At 38.1% G+C, this 17491-nt stretch overlaps 1 protein-coding gene across 3 annotated transcripts in view; it reads right to left on the reverse strand.

Annotated features, from left to right (window-relative positions):
• Positions 1 to 16266, reverse strand: part of LOC129891183 (homogentisate phytyltransferase 1, chloroplastic) — a 29648-nt gene extending 13382 nt beyond the window's left edge. For 2 of the 3 annotated variants that reach the window (XM_055966460.1, XM_055966458.1), the window contains exons 1-8: positions 15886 to 16266; positions 13841 to 14127; positions 12860 to 12943; positions 12705 to 12779; positions 11614 to 11697; positions 10623 to 10712; positions 5992 to 6093; positions 1517 to 1612 (exon numbers count right to left, since the gene is read on the reverse strand). In XM_055966460.1, the coding sequence (XP_055822435.1) occupies positions 1517 to 1612; positions 5992 to 6093; positions 10623 to 10712; positions 11614 to 11697; positions 12705 to 12779; positions 12860 to 12943; positions 13841 to 14127; positions 15886 to 15961 (894 nt within the window). In that variant the 5' untranslated portion in view covers positions 15962 to 16266. Of the gene's footprint in view, positions 1 to 1516; positions 1613 to 5991; positions 6094 to 10622; positions 10713 to 11613; positions 11698 to 12704; positions 12780 to 12859; positions 12944 to 13840; positions 14128 to 14343; positions 14549 to 15885 lie in introns of all 3 variants that reach the window. The other variant, XM_055966459.1, reaches the window with a different exon arrangement.
• Between the last annotated feature and the right edge of the window lie 1225 nt (positions 16267 to 17491).

Consider the following 17491-nt stretch of genomic DNA (forward strand, 5'->3'; position numbering starts at 1 on the left):
CTACACGGTCTAATCACTGATCAACTGTGGAAGATTTCTATCAATCCCAGATGCATCTCATGGACAATGCCTAGTAAGATTGTTGACAATCCTTATAGCTGGGAGGAAGCTGGAGTAGGTACAAGAAGCAGGGATAGATGGAAGATTATTCCAGCATGTATTTGGAGGACATTGTGGAGAGGAAGAAATGCCAGAAAATCAAGCTTAACTTAGAAGGGGAGCTTTGGAGCAACTGGTAAAGTTGATGCCATGTAACCAGGAGGTCACGGGTTCAAGCCTTGCAAACAGCCTCAGGCAAAAATGCAAGGTAAGGCTGCGTACAATAGACCCTCTTGTGGTTGGGCCCTTCCCCGGACCTTGCGCATAGCGGGAGCTTTAATGCCTCAAGCTTAACTGTATGTTGTTTTTCAGTTTTTGGTGTACAAAGGCTTATTCTGATGATACTGAAACAATCCTTAGATGTTTTGGAATCTGTGTAAGATTTTGTAGGTTCAGTCTAGAATTTATTCCCTTACTCGTTTGTAAATATGGTTTTTCCAGAACTAAGGTAGTACTGAACTTAATACAAACTGTTACCAGATTAAAGAAAAGATTAGTGGATATGTGTACCACTCAGTAGCGTATGCAGAATTCTTTGTAAGTGGTGTCAATATTTAAAAATAAATAAACAAATATATAATTGATATAACAACATTATATTAATAAAAATTATTTAAAGCGTACTAACAAAACATAAATCAAGTAAACTACTAGTTCAACTGGTTTATTTTATCATAATTTGACTAGGAATTGGAGGTTCGAATTCCTACAACATTTACTTTTATCTGAAAAGGCCCCAAAAATAAAATCCAATTTTGGTCTTGTTGAGGATCGAACTCGGCCAAACTTGAGAGAATGATTGCTCCATCAGCACAGCAAACCAACAAGCTGTCATTAATATTATTTCTAATTATATTCTGATTTTTTCAGATTTATATATATATAATACTAAATTTTTAATGAAGCATGTTGGTCGACACCCTTTGACATAGGGTGGGTCCTCCCCTACTACCACTAACCCTTGCATCACATATTGTGATACAGAATACTCTCATTGCTGAAGTCTATATTTTAATAATACTTATAATTTGGTTTCTTAGTTGTGTCAAGATACCTTCATGCTAGGGAGGATAAATATCTTGTTTGAATTTTAGATGGGTTAAGATACTTAACAGTTTTACCAGACTTTTAGCAAACAAAGGCACCTCCAAAATAAATCTGCTTAGATGGTCCGTGCTCCATCATTGAATGTACACTACCTAGAGACTAAATAACAGAGAAGCGAATTCTTCGGTTAGTATTTTTTATGTGAAAGCAAAGTAATGAACCAGATTCACATTTGTTTCTTCTAATCAAAGAACACCTAGTCCTCCATAGCAATAATTTCTTCTTATGGCTTACAAAACAAGTGTTTCCTCATAAATATTAAAACAAAAATGATCTGTCATATAATCAGGTTTAAAGAGCATATATTTACCTTGAATAATGCTATAACAACTGAGAAAAAACTCATAAATGCTGTTGCAAATATCAAAGGTCTTGAAAGGACTGCTGGTCTTGTGAATACATAAGTCTGAAAAGTGAAATACATATGTCAGGAAATGAGAGGAGCACCAGACAAAAAGGTGATTCAGGTAGTCTATAACTTTACTCTTATTTGATCTCGTTTTTAGTCAACAGGAATATAATCACAACAGACAGACAAGCAAAATGTATTTGTTAACCTTGGACAGTTTTAAATGCGATGATTAGGAAGAATGCACAAGGAAATAGATATGAGTTTTCCAGATGACCTGGCAAATCACTTCATTTGTCCCCCCCACCCCCCACCCCCCCAACCCACCCACCTTTTTTTTCCCCATAAATGAAGTCTAAACATCACATAACAGATACAAGATTTTTGGTCCTTATCAATTACATCATACTTGTTCTGACATCCATACAACAACAACAACAACAACAACAACCCAGTGAAATCCCACAACATGGGGTCTGGGGAGGGTAGAATGTACGCAGACCTTACTCCTACCAAGGTAGGACGGCTGTTTCCTGGAGACCCTCGGCTCAGTAAAAGCATAAATGCATAAAAAAATGTTAGATAAGAATAGAAAATTAAAAGCTTTATGAGAAAAACAACAAACAAATAACGAATAAATGACAAATAAATACAAATAAATAAAGACTAATAACAAATAACGATTAAATAAATAATGAAAGCGTCACAGGTAAAATTGAGTAATCAAAGCATAGAAAGTAATAAATAATAACAGAAATAACAGAAATCAGAAGTCAAAGCGCAAGAGATCGTAATGCACTACTACACCTATGAATAGAGAAGAATAACGAGACTATGAACTAGCCTTCTATCCTAATGTGGGTCCTCCACACCCTCCTATCTAAGGTCATGTCCTCCGTAAGCTGTAACTGCGTCATGTCCTGTCTAATCACCTCTCCCCAATACTTCTTCGGCCTACCCCTACCTCTTCTGTAACCATCCATGGCCAGCCTCTCACACCTCCGCACTGGGGCATCTGTGTCTCTCCTCTTCACATGTCCATACCATCTCAGTCGTATTTCCCGCATCTTGTCTTCCACCGAGGCCACTCCTACCTTGTCCCGAATAGCCTCATTTCTAATCCTGTCGCTCCTGGTGTGCCCACACATCCATCTCAGCATTCTCATCTCAGCAACTTTCATCTTTTGAATGTGAGAAGTCTTAACTGGCCAACACTCCGCCCCATACAGCATAGCCGGTCTAACCACCACTTTGTAGAACTTGCCCTTAAGTTTTGGTGGCACATTCTTGTCACATAGCACTCCGGAAGCGAGCCTCCATTTCATCCACCCTACCCCAATACGATGTGTGACATCATCGTCAATCTCCCCGCTGCCTTGCATGATAGACCCAAGATACTTGCAACTACTTCTCTTTTGGATGACCTGAGCACCAAGCCTAACTTCAACATCAACCTCTTGAGGTGTCTCACTGAACTTGCACTCTAAGTACTCTGTCTTTGTCCTACTCAACTTAAACCCTTTAGACTCCAAGGTATGTCTCCAATCCTCCAGCTTAGCGTTAACTCCGTGGCGAGTCTCATCGATCAGGACTATGTCATCCGCGAAGAGCATACACCATGGCACCGCACCTTGAATTTGTCGCGTCAATCCATCTATCACCAAGGCAAATAAAAAAGGACTAAGAGCTGATCCTTGATGCAACCCCATCACCACTGGGAAGTGTTCTGAGTCCCCTCCTACTGTCCTTACCCTGGTTTTGGCTCCCTCGTACATGTCCTTGATCACCCTAATGTATGCCATAGGTACACCTTTAGCCTTCAAACATGTCCATAGTATTTCTCTTGGGACTTTATCATAAGCCTTTTCTAGGTCGATGAATACCATATGCAAGTCCCTCTTCCTCTCCCTATGCTGCTCCACCAGTCTCCTCATAAGATGGATGGCTTCTGTAGTTGAGCGTCCCGGCATAAATCCAAACTGGTTCTCTGAAATAGACACGTCTCTCCTCACCCTCATCTCTACCACTCTTTCCCACAGTTTCATAGTATGACTTAGTAGCTTAATACCTCTATAGTTGTTGCAACTCTGGATATCCCCTTTATTTTTGTATAGAGGGATCATTATGCTCGACCTCCATTCTTCGGGCATCGTTGCCGTTTTAAAGATGACATTAAATAACCTAGTCAACCACTCCAAACCTACCGAACTCGTGCTCTTCCAAAATTCCCCAGGAATCTCGTCAGGTCCGGTTGCTCTTCCCCAGCGCATCCTACGAACGACACTCTTAACCTCCTCGACCTTAATACTCCTACAATACCCAAAATCGCAACGCCTCTCTGTATGTTCTAAATCTCCCAACACAAAGTCTCTGTCCCCTTCCTCATTCAAGAGTTTATGGAAATAGGACTGCCATCTCTGTTTAATGAGGGTCTCGTCTACCAATACTTTTCCATGCTCGTCCTTAACGCACTTCACTAGGTCCACATCGCGTGCCCTTCTCTCCCGCGCCCTGGCTAGCCTGAACAATTTTCTATCCCCACCTTTCTCTTCTAGTTCAGCATAAAGGCGTTCAAAAGCTGTTGTTTTTGCCGTCGAAACCGCCGACTTCGCCTCCTTTCTCGCTATTTTATAAAGTTCCCTATTCGTCCACTTCTCCACCTCATCTGTGCTTTCTATCAACTTTGCGTACGCCATCTTCTTTGCTTCCACCTTTTCTTGCACTTCTCCATTCCACCACCAGTCTCCTCGATGCCGACTACGACTACCAGTCGAGACTCCCAACACTTCCCTTGCCACAGTCCTAATACAACTAGCCGTCCTATCCCACATACTGGTCGCATCCCCATTACTATCCCAGGCCCCCATAGCCTTCAACTTCTCTCCCATCTCCAGGGCATTTGCAGTGGTCAAACTCCTCCATCTGATCCTAGATCGATCATCCCCGACCCTCTTATTCCTCATCATCTTGATCCCTAAATCCATCACCAAAAGCTTATGTCGGGTTGTAAGGTTGTCTATCGGAATGACCTTACAGTCTTTGCACAGACCTCTATCGACCTTCCTCAGGAGTAAAAAGTCTATCTGAGTCTTAGCCACCGAACTATGGAATGTTACCAAGTGGTCTTCCTTCTTTGGGAAACTCGAATTGGCTATGACCAACCCAAAAGCTCTTGCGAATTCCAAAAGTGAAAGGCCTCCTACATTTCTGACCCCGTAGCCAAAGCCTCCATGCACATCATCATACCCTCCTGAAATAGACCCGATGTGCCCATTGAAATCCCCTCCCACGAAAAGCTTCTCAGTAGGTGGTATACCTCCCACTAACTCATCCAAATCCTCCCAAAAACGCCTCTTATCCTCCTCCCTTAAGCCCGCTTGTGGCGCATAAGCACTAATAATGTTGAATGTGCTCCCTTCAACGACCATCTTAATCGACATCATTCTATCGTTGACTCTCCTAACCTCCACTACCTGATCCCTTAGATCATTGTCTACTAAAATGCCTACCCCATTCCTATATTTTGATCTACCTGAAAACCAAAGCTTATACCCGTCTACCTCCCTAGCTTTAGAACCTACCCATTTGGTCTCTTGGACACAAGCTATATTAATCTTTCTCTTCTTTAGAATTTTAACTAGCTCTATGGATTTGCCCGTTAACGTTCCAATATTCCAAGAACCAACTCTCAGTCTAGACGCTCCTTTAACCCACTTACCCCTCCTTACCCTCGTCCCCGACCCCGTCCCTGAATGAGAACATGACCTTAATCTACCATCACTATCTAAAGCCACGAAAATATGTAGGAATTAATAAATTATTCAAAAATCTAAAGTTAGCTAAATGCAACGATAAGTGTATGAACAAAAATATAGATAAACCGGAGGTACCAACTCCAGTTGAAAAGAACCTGATTCACGCCGGAAACACTGTTCACACCGGAAACACTGTTCACGCCGGAAACACTGTTCACGCCGGAAACACTGTTCACGCCGGAAAATGGAAAACCGCGAGACGACGCCGGAAATCAATAGATCTAGGCCAAATCTAAACAGATCTGGAGAAATTCGTTGAAAAACAAGCAAAAGGAAAGAAAAGAAAAAGAAAGAAGAAGAAGAAGAAGAAGTTGTGCCAAATACTATGCAGCCTGTGAGAGAGAACTAAAGCAAAGAAAAGCTGAGAGGCAGGCTGGTTATTGATAAAATGAAATATCAATTATTTACTGTTGCCTCTTCAAAATTACACTCATTGGCAAGAAAAAAAATGGCCACAGAGCCCTGATGACAGCACCAAAGAGCCCTGATGACAGCACCAAAGCCCTGACATCCATACTACTTGAAATTTAGGTCTTCATATGGCACAGTAAATACTTTAATCTGTACATTCTCTTTGGGCAAAACAAAAGGATAAGCATAAATTGTAGAAATGGCATAGACCTGAATATGCAAATAAAAAGCTATCTGAACTATCACCGCTCGTACAGCAAAGATGCACATTGCAGCAACCACAGCAAATCTCTTCCATCTCAAAAGCGGTAGCTGAAAATGTAGAAGCATTTTGCAAACACCAATTAGAAACCTTTCTTGCGGTATCATACACATTTTACTGATCTTACAGCCAGCATTGGCATAGAAGTGAAAGTATTCAAGTTAGGAAACTCTCTGGACAGCATCTAGTTCGCCACCCTCTCCCAAGCTTCATTTCTGACATATCACATTTATTCCCACCACTTACTGTCATGCACTCTTGAGAGCAATTATAATTACATGTGGAGATGATGAAATTTCACTGAACACAATTAAAATTGCAGTAGTCTGGTTTTCCAGTCAGCCAGAGGGCATAGTTATTCATAGCAGTATTTGTTCTTCCTCATTATTGTGTCCTTTTTATCAAATTGTAACAATAAAGCCACAACTAATGAAACAAGCGACAAAAAACACAGATCTGATATGATAGTACGAATCACAACTATGAGGGAGAACTTGGATTGCAGGAGGATCTCTAACACTCTTTTGAAGCTAAAATGGTGGTAGGAACCATAGAAGAATCTACGATAATCCTCTATAAAATTGTTGCATGTGAAATCAAGCTGTAACATTTACTCCCGTAATCCAAAATCATATAACACTTCCAAATTTGCGACGTCACTCCACTTCTTCAACAACTCTACAATTTTTAATATTACTTACACTATTCAAATTTTAAACTTCAATGTGATGTTTTCTATATCAGACTAACTTTTCAACCACTACTTTAATAGTTACTACTTGATGCAATCCAGATTGCCTCAAGGTCATTCACTCGAAGCCAAGCTAAGGATCTTCAAGGGTTGCAAGGATTGTTCATGAAGCTAGAGATCCTTGAGCTTGTTTTGATAGCATAGAAGGGATTCCATGTCTTGAAGATCACTTGGATGGACCTTGTTGAGCACCAAATAAAGGGCTTCCATATATGGATGATAGCTTGGAGGGATGAAGGAAGGGCAATGGATGAAGGTGTCTATGTTGGCTCACCAAAATCCCCTTTGGCTCGCCAAATTGTCTATTTCCCTCGCCAAATCCAATAGTTGATGGACATAAGCTTGGCGATGGCACTGTCCTTTTTGGCGACACGCCAAAGCGATCGGCGATGGGCTTACTAAGCTCGCCAATCTGCATTTTATGGGCCACTTTTGGGCCTTGTAGTCTAAAACTATAAATAGTTAGTTTAGGTTCTCATTTCCCTAGATTGCTTTGAATATTGATATTATGAATCTCTTTGAAAGAGTGTTGTGAGGTTGGTAAAAGCTTGGATTGAAAACTTGTTTAGAAACGTTGGTTGCGAGGTGAATCGATTTTACTTGAGGTCATCGTAAGAGGTAGGTACGTCTTGTAGGATTAACGGAATGAGGTCTAAAGGTTTAATATACCTATCTCCCTCTGTATTGGATAGGACTAGTCATTATTTTGTTTACAGAGACAGTCTATATGTATATCCTATTATGTAAAAGCTTGTACTCTTGTTTTGACTAGAAGCTCAACAACCGACTGATACCAGGTCTTGGGGATTTATTTTTTGTATTGATTTGCTTCCCTCTCTTTCCTTTTTGGTTATTATTGTTGTTATCTTCCACAATCTTTGCTTCCGTGTGATAGCCCATTGTCATTGTCTCTAGCTTAGGGCTACGAGTTAGGCTTACCTACTGGTGGGATATAGAGCCCGTTTGGATAGGCTTAAAAAAGTAACTTTTATGTATAAAGTGCTTTTAGAACTTTGAAGTGCTGAAAGTTATTTTTATAAATAAGCAGTTGAGTGTTTGGATAAAAGTGCTTATGATGTGAATTTTAGGGTTAAAAGAATAAAAAAAGGTAGTTTGAGAATTTAGTTAAAATATAAAGGATATAAAAGTAATTTTCATGATCAAAGAAAATGACTTTAAGCACTTTGGAAAAAAAAGTTAGAAATCCTAACTTTTCATTTCTGACTGACTTTAAGAACTTTATGGCTTAAAGTCAGCATTAGACAAATACGTCCAAAAGCTAAAAAGGGACTTTAAGTTGGTTTTGACCAACTTAAAGCCAATCCAAACAGGCTCATAGTAGGTGCCATCATGACTTGAGAAATCGGGTTGTGGCACCAACAAACACATTTCCCCCTTCACGTCGTTTTCCAACATTTATGTGTCCGAACAAGACTTATTCGACCCCAAACAACCCGCTTGAGAGGATTCAACCAAAAAATCACAACTAAAAATTGGATATGTTCCCCTCCCCTATCTCAAAACAGGACCTCTTTCGACTCTAACGAAAAATGGGTCTTACCTTTCCAGACAGTAAAAGAAAAATGACTGTCAAAGATACAATTTTGTTCAGGCTGAACACAATTCCCCGTAGAAACAAGATTTGACCCGCCCCCCCAAAATCCAAACTACTCTGATTATGTGCCTCATTAGCCCCAAACTTATTGGAAATTGACTTCCTGATTACATAATTTCGACGATCGAGGTCTCCTCCCATGAAAGCTTCAAATCACAAGATTTCTCTCTCCACCTGCACATCTCTTCATCGCATTGGGGCCCTCTTTATTTTCCGACATGTGTTAGCCTTTGCTGGAAATTTCTAAGGTCTTGTGAGCTGGGTTTCTCTTGGGGGAGAAGCCACGTCGAGGATCTCCAGAAAATCAATTCCTTCTAAAGGAACGACTAGTCTAGTCTGGTTCTTGTTAAGAAAATGAAATGGTCCATTAATATAAGTGAACCGGTCCAATTCTTTCTCCATACAGTTCACTAATCCAGGGGCACAACCGACTTTTCCTTCCCCTCTAAAAACCCTACCTTATCCAAATTCAAAATGTCTGACAAAGTCCCCTAGATTAGCCGTTATCGGCCTATCGAAACTGACGCCTGACCTGCAATCTCTAAAAAAGATCTTCCTCCCTCTTCTTTCTGCCTATCTCCTTCTACTCTCCTCTTTTATCCCTCACCCAGATCTCCTGTCACAATTTCGGGGCAAAATTCTAGTGATAACCAGACCCTAAAGATTTCCACCACCACCCCTTTCTACCACCATTGAAACAGGCACATTCCCCCCTTTCCTTACCCGAATCCTAACCCTCGAAACATCTATAAGACTGCAGTCCACTTCCAAAAAAGTCCAACACAAGCCCCAATGTTTCTGAAAAGCTCATTGCACCATAGATGAAGAGGCAAGTGAGTGACAACCACCACTCCACACTTCTCTTCCTCTTTGCAACTCCAACACTATATTCTCGCTGGAAAACCTGAACATGAACACGGACTATCCTAAAAGTCACTGTAATCCATGGCTTCACAACCTAAACCCCCGCAATCCAAGAAGCTACCGGATCGGGCAAAGTCACCCTTTTCTTGAATCTTCCCACCAAGCACAAAGCAGGGAAAGTTTCTCTCTGAGATGTGCCCCGTCGATAACTTAAACCTTCGTTCAAGATCACCCTTTAGCCTTCTGCAACCACCATCCAAAGAGGGAGAAAAAGCTGGGGTAGACAACATCTCCTTGTAGTTGAATTTTGTTGCTTCTAGATAGAAGGAGTTTCTATCTATAACCCATCTCAAGAAAACTCTTGCCAAAGAATCATTTAACAGTTAAAGAACTATATCAACTTTAACTTTATCAGTTATACCAATCTAAATTTGAGGATCAAATTGCTACTACCAAATGAAACTTTAAGGGCAATCAAAATTGACCCTTCAAAAATGTATAAGGAAGATAAGTCAACCACAAACAACAACATACCCAGTGAAATCTCACAAAGTGGGGTTTGGGGAGGGTAGAGTGTTCACAAACCTTATCACTACGTCGTGGAGGTGGAGAGGTTGTTTCCAAAAGACCTTCGGCTCAAGTGTATCAAACTAAGCAAAAACTCAAGAGACTCAGAACAAGTAAAAAATTGATTTTTCGTTTATTCCAGAACCCCATGTTTACCTCTCATAGGAACACAAACTCTTGGACCCATTAGAAGCCGATCAAATTCAAAGGGGAGAACCATTAATTGTCAGTTCAGTGGGTCAATAAGATAATAAGTGAATTATGATAGGCAGACTTAGGAAAGGTACTCTATTATAGGATAGCTTTTGCGCAGAAAAAGAGGTTAACAATACCCATCATTCCTGTGGTGTTATTTATCCCCATTAGTAGGGATAATACAACGGAACCATAGAGTAATATGGTGTGAAGGGAACCCAGTTCCTGCATATTAAGTATTAAACTATAAACTAAGACAATCATCTATTTTGCAACTATATGCAAACGAACTTTTGACATCAACACCGAATATTCTAGTGCCTTTTATCTTAACACAAAATGACTGAATTTTTTATGATTATGATTGCAAGTTTTTTTCTATTCTTATTTTACCTGCTACAATAATGTCAAGGAAAAAAAGAGAAAGAAACACCGCAACACTATTTCCATTTCCTTTTATATACAAAAAGAATTTATGATGTCAAGCTACTCTGTAAAGAACAACGGTGTTTATTCTATTTTAAGAGAATAAATAAATTCTTAATCTTGGCAATCAACAATTAGTGGTAAAAATGAAATCAACTCACATTTATTGAATAGGCAGTTCCCAGTACAAAACTGATGAAAAGAGCCCAAAATAAAGGCCAGGAACCAACGATCCATCCAAGCCAAAAACTCTGAAAGGAGGAGAAGAGTTATTTCTGTAGTCATGAAATGAGCACATGAATATGCATGGATGGAATTTTAATCCTTTTGAAAATGGAAATTGGAAGTTCCCATGCTATGCCATGATTCCTTCTATTTATATATGATGAATGTAGAGCAGTAATGGAACATCAGTCAGTGAAGGATAACCACCCAAGAATTGAGCAACCAATATTTTGGTCTCGGTGACTCAGGATGAAACCAAGCCTTCTAGTGCAGACTGCAGATACTTGAATGAGCTTCAAGCTTCATATTTAAACTATATCACTAAGATTTACACTTTTTTGTAACAGAAAAAGATGAACACAAGATGAGAACAGCAACCCTAATTTTTTGGGGCGATAACCGAGAAATATCCGAGGGGCAAGCGCAATAGCAACCCCAAGTTCTTCCAAGTTTGAAACTGCTAATAAAGGGTGGAAACGAGGTATGTCAACAGAGTACTCTGCATCTTACCTTCTCAGGACCTTCATATGGAGGATGCTGCTTAAGTAATCTAAACAGTAAAGCACATAAGCATATGCTCTCCCCAGCAGCTAAAAGTATAACCAACAGAACAAAACCTGAAGCTCACATGCCCAAAACAAACTTTTGAGCAATATGTCAGGCAGGATATGTAAAATCAGACTATGCTTTAAAGAAAATCCTGTACCCAGACCCCAACGAGTCTGAGGTACAAAAGGGATTACAATATTCACTAATCCCTACATCCTCTCTACCTTCTAACTTTTCTTCTAACTCCATGAAGATTAGGCTGGGGAATCTTGAAGATAAATGTTTACCAAATATATGAACAACTGCAATACAAGAGACAGAATGCATTCACAGCTTGAGATGAACATTTTAGTGGTTAAGGGAAGATTTTTATATTACCAAAATGGCAAAAGACGACACAACAATTACTCCAGTTTGCATAGAGTATTCCCCTGATGCCAATGGAAGATATGGCTTGTTTACCTGAAAAGAAACTCCTCAAAACTTCAGATGCCAAAGTAGAAAAAACTGCTGAAAAGTATTTTATCAACAAAGTAAGAAAAACTAAATATACTCCCAAGAACTTTTCCTTTGAGAGAAGAGCACTAATTGCAATAGTTCTGTTTCCCAGACAGATCAGGAAAGATTTTGTAGTACATCAGGATTACAATGAATTGGTCAATTCCCTAATGATTAAGGCAAAATTGATGTCAGGCATTTATCAGATAATTTATACCAACTTATTTCCAAAATTAATGATTGATGATGGATATAGTAGGAGAGATAATTTTGAGTTACAGGTGATAGAGGGGTAGACCTTAGTCGTTTTCCCACATAAGTTACCTCACCACCCAACTTCATCTTAAATCTGCAACCTAGGGATTAGAAGCTGGTGAGGAACACAAAAGAGGATTTGCTTACCCCTGGGTGCAAGAAGCAAACAATCAAAAAGACTAAAACTAGCCTCCATCCACCCCATCAGAGGTCAATGAAAATAGATACTCCTTGCATTTCAGTTGCAAAGAATTATAGACTCATTGAGTGTTAGTAGTGTATATGCACTGGTTGACAAACTAGATACTCAAATATTTTCATAAACATAGAGTAAAAGAGCAGTACTCAGTGAGTTCTAAATGGCTTCTAATATGTCCCCAAGCTCCCAAAGACGAATCCAGGATTTACAATTACCATGTACAGAGTGGGTGCAGCTTGCAGATAGCTTTCTCTCTCTCTCTTTATCTTGCAAATACCCCCTACCGCCCCCCCCCCCTCCCTCTCTCTCTCAAACACAGCACCCATCTAGCCCGACCGAAAGACAGTCAGTGGAACCACACCCCATCCATGTCTGCTCCCTCTCTAGCCCCAAAGATAAAACGACGGAACAAAAACATGTAATATGAGTCCACTACAAGGCCTTCACATCGATAAAATGAAGCCTGCATAGTTCTGCATTCAGAAATCAGATTTATGTAAAGTAAATAGAGAAGTACCTTGTCTATTTCGATATCAGACAACTGGTTTAAACCAACTATGTAAATGTTCATGAATAGGGCAGCAATAATGGCCTGCAACAATATAGCGATAATCAAAATTCTTGTCGTCCCAGATCACATCTTATGTTGAATCAAAAATGGCCTTTGCCCACCTCTAACACCCCAGTGAAAAATAATGGAGAAAAATCAGAGAACTTCTCAACTGCCAGGAGAGAAACTGAAATTATGCTCAATGCCTGCTCAAAGAAAAGTAATGTAAGTTCACTGTTCTTGTACTTTCAATCTATCAAATTCAACAACAAATATATAATTTTTGCATGCATACAACAACAACAACATACCCAGTGAAACCCTACAATGTGGGTCGGGAGAGGGTAGAGTATACACAGGCCTTGCCACTACCTCTTCAAGGTAGAGAGGTTGTTTCTAGAAAATCCTCGGCTCAAGCAAATCAAAGCAGTAATTAAACGGGAAAAAAAATGATAGTGGGTGAAACATGACAACTAATATCAAAGCAGTGCAGAGCATATATGCAAGGAACCGTAACAACAACAATAAGGTGTGATCACCTAAACACAATAAACCACAAATGATATCAAATACCAAAAGCCAAAGACTACATGAATAGGCTAATACTACAACCGACACGGTACTCTATACTATCATCAAACCAAATACATGAATAGGCTAGTAATAAGACAACTCTTAACTACCTTCTAACCTTCTACCCTTACCCGCGATCTCCATACCCTCCTATCTAAGGTCATGTCCTCAATAAGCACTAAGCTGAATATGTTGTTCACGTAATAACATGTAAAATTTCTGAGCTTTATCCGTCAGGCTGATTCTATGAAATTAACATCTTTTGGTACCCTCTGGATCAAAAAACCTACTCCTATAGCTATATATAATTAAACTGAAACAGTCAAAGCTAAAAGAAGCAATGATAATATACTCATTTCTTGGTAAGGTGTTGCAAGCTACATAAACTAAAATTTGATAAGAATTATGATGACATAAATAAACACAAACGAATGGAAGGTCAGAACAAATCCTATGGCATCACATATAACATGGAAACAAATAAGCCATATGCATGTTATGTTGCTCAATATAGGAGTTGTGGACCTAACTGTTCCTATTATGGTATGGGGCCGCGAGAACCTGTAGAAAGCGTCTACAGCATCATGCACCGAGTCCCAAGGACTCTTAGAAGGTTGAGATTCAAGAGGGTGTTCAGATGATGCATGCACCAAAAACCTCTCTTTAAGTTTTTTATCAGCAGCAATAGTGCTTAGATCACTTCCTCCAACATGCTCTTGTGTGATATACTGCCTCTGCAACTTCATAGAAGTGGAATAGTGCTTTTCTGGTCTCTTCCATGCTTTACACTTCAAAACCCGTACTATTGCATGTGAACCTATGATGTCAGAGGCATTTATACATATTCAGGTTATGAAGAAAATCAAATCTAATTCTCTAATTAGTACCACATATATATTACAGCAATTTCCTACTTTACAGATTATAGCTTCTTCAAATGGTAAGTAAACAGTGTATACTGGAAATTTAATAAACAAAAGCACATTGCATCATCTAAAAGCACAAGTCCTTTTCGCAGTATCATTTGAACAACCATTATCAGTATTGCTTGGTCCTGTCAAAAAAGAAACACCACATATCAACATTCCTGCTGGAGCATCTGCTCCTCCCCACCACTGCTTTGGTCATCCATAATTTCAAAATCTGTAACATGATCTCTTGAATTTCAACCAGCACCAAAACTTGATCAAGAAAGCAAGCTTTTCTAGTATTCACTGCATATACCCAGCCAGAGGGAGCTGACAGATGAGCATTAAAATTGTTCTCAAAACAGGAACTACGTCGGGAAATCGAAATTTTATAATGAACACACAGCTAAGTTCAGCAGCAAAAAGCTTCACATTGGAAAATATTCAGCACGCTATTTACATGTGAAAATAGCCAAACAACAGAAAAGGCAGAACTTTTATAAGCAAAATGCCAGAACTCTCGCAATAGGACATAAGAAAAAAGAATATGAGGATTAATGTACCACCAGAAAAACATGTTTTGGATCACAAGGATTCACCGAGAAAACCAAATAGGATAGAACTGTTAACATTTACTGTGAAACTAAGAACTTCCGGAGCTGTGACTCCAGCACATAGAAACCAAATCAAGATTGAAGATGTATCAAAATATTTTTTTTTTTGACAATGATAAAGAAATGGATCTTGGGCCTAACTCAACCCCAAAAGTTAGCTCATGAGGAAAGGATCGCCCAAGACAATTCAGGGGCTACCCACCCCTTTTTCATCCAATGTGGGACTCTTCAACAATAACCAAGAATATCTTAGAGCCAATGGTGCACGGTCTGAAACTCGGAGATAATGGGTCCGCCGCTCTATGCTTTTGACTTCTCCATTTAACTACCAGGCTCGTCTTTGAGATGGGGTTCAAACCCATGATGAACGCCTACTCTTACCACTAGACCAAAGCCCAGGGGGGCTTGAACATGAATGTTCACATTACAAGAAAATCATACCCTCCAAACCTGCAACACTAAAAAAATTCCAGCCATTTAAGAACCCACAAATAGCAGGTCCTTAACAGAAATGAAAATGGATGCATAGACAAATCAACTAGCTGTTGACCCTGGAAAGAGATTCAAGTTTTACACACTTGAAGCAAAATACAGAACAGCCCGACAAAATCAACAAGAGTAAACTAAACGGCATAAGAGCCATTTTATGTAACGACCGATTTGGTTTGATCACATCTTTACCTTAATATTTTCTTCTCATTTTGTCTTTATTAATTATTTTATAATTATATTTCATTTTTTACCTACCGATACAATCTATCCAAACATTGTATTCATTAAAATAATGCAGTACTATACTATACAATACAATACAATACATTATGAAACAAGTAACAATCATCCAAACAAAGTGTTAGAAATGAACTCAACATTGAACAAATTTTCCAATTAACAAGCAAAATAAACAAGAAAACTACATCATGCAAAGCTGAAATACTTTAAATTAAAAAAAAAGTTCCCAGAAATTCAAGAACACACATAGAGCAGGCAAGAAGACATATTTAAACATATGAGGCATAAACCCAGGGAAAAAAAAGGTACAAGTTAACATACTGGTTTTGAGTGGAGAGAACTCTGCTGCAACTGGAATTGATGGTCTATGAAAAGACCCAATAAGCAAAGATTCCATTTTTGATTTCTAAATCAGGACCTGAACTCACTCTATTTTTAACCAACCAAATTCTAATTATCTAAAATTAATTTGAACTAGAAACTAGCACTCAATGCAAATCTAGTACACCTAATTAGCCACCTTAATATATAAACTTGAGAACATGATTTGCTGGCATTTCTCATAATCAATTTTGTCACATTCAGAAGAACACTGAAACTAAAATAGAAAAATATTGCCGTGTACGTATTTAGGACACACAAGTGCATTAACCGCAACCCTAATTTTTGTGGTCCGGGTCTAAATTGACTTGGATAATGTGTTTTCCCAAGTTATTTTTACTTAAAAATAACAAAAGTCCCAAGTTAAAAATGATTTATTATAAGTCATAAGATTATTCAAAAAAAATTCTAAGGGTATGTTTGGCCAGGTTTGATGAAATCACATGAGATTAAAGTTTTATTTAGACGTAAAATTTAAATTTTTAAATTATAAATTTTACTCATAAATACAAAAATTTCATAAATTGTGAAAACTATAAAAATTGTTCAAATTCTTTATACAATCTTATATTTAAAAGTTCATAACATAAGTACTATACACTATCACAAAGCTATTTTTAAAAAAATACAATATTTATTGATTACACTTTAATTAAATAAAAAAATAAAATTGAACATGAATTATAATATACTATTCTTTAATATAATTCTCGCATATACTAAAAACAATTTCGTCAGTGGTACTATTTGTTTTGTTGTTTTGACCCTTTATTGTTGATATGATACTAATAAAAGTTTCATCAAAATCTTAGAACTGGTCATCAAAGTGAATCTAATTATTTGTTGAACAGTCATTTCTTCACGCATCTAATATTAAGGGACTGCTACTTCAAAATGCTATAGAAACATAAAAAGTTTCTTATAATATTTACCTCTAAGCATTCGACACATACTAGGGGCATTACACACACATATCAACATTAGTTCAGTAAGCATAAAATAAACTCATTAGTGTATTTTTTTTTAATTTTACTTAAAATCAAAGGCCAAAATTTGATCAGGAACACTAATTAATCTGGTTGGTAATAATAAATAAAGTAGGTGTTGGTTTGAAGTAATTATAAATGTGTTTGGTGAAAGTAATGGTTATATCCGATATAAATTATTTAAAGTTTGGTAAAAGCAATAATATCAACTGTAAAATTTGTTTACATATGAAATAAACTATTGGTGAATATAAAAGGGTCGATTTTTTTTTACAAAATATAAACTTGGGGGTCAATTTTATATTTAAAAAATGTGAAGTAATAATATGAAATTTTCAAATTAAATTTTTCGTAGAATTTGAAATTTCATCTCATGATATGAAATCATGAGATGAAATCGCTCGTCCAAAGCCTACTAAATTACCTAATGTGAAAACTAATTTTAGTTTATTTATTTTCTAACTTTTGAGAGGTGCTCTACAGGTGCACCGTGTGATCTTTAAAAATCACATAATTAAATACTATTAAATAAAATAAGATATCTATATATATACTAGATC

The sequence above is a fragment of the Solanum dulcamara genome, chromosome 6 (assembly GCF_947179165.1).
Source record: "Solanum dulcamara chromosome 6, daSolDulc1.2, whole genome shotgun sequence".
Taxonomy (NCBI): Eukaryota; Viridiplantae; Streptophyta; class Magnoliopsida; order Solanales; family Solanaceae; genus Solanum; species Solanum dulcamara.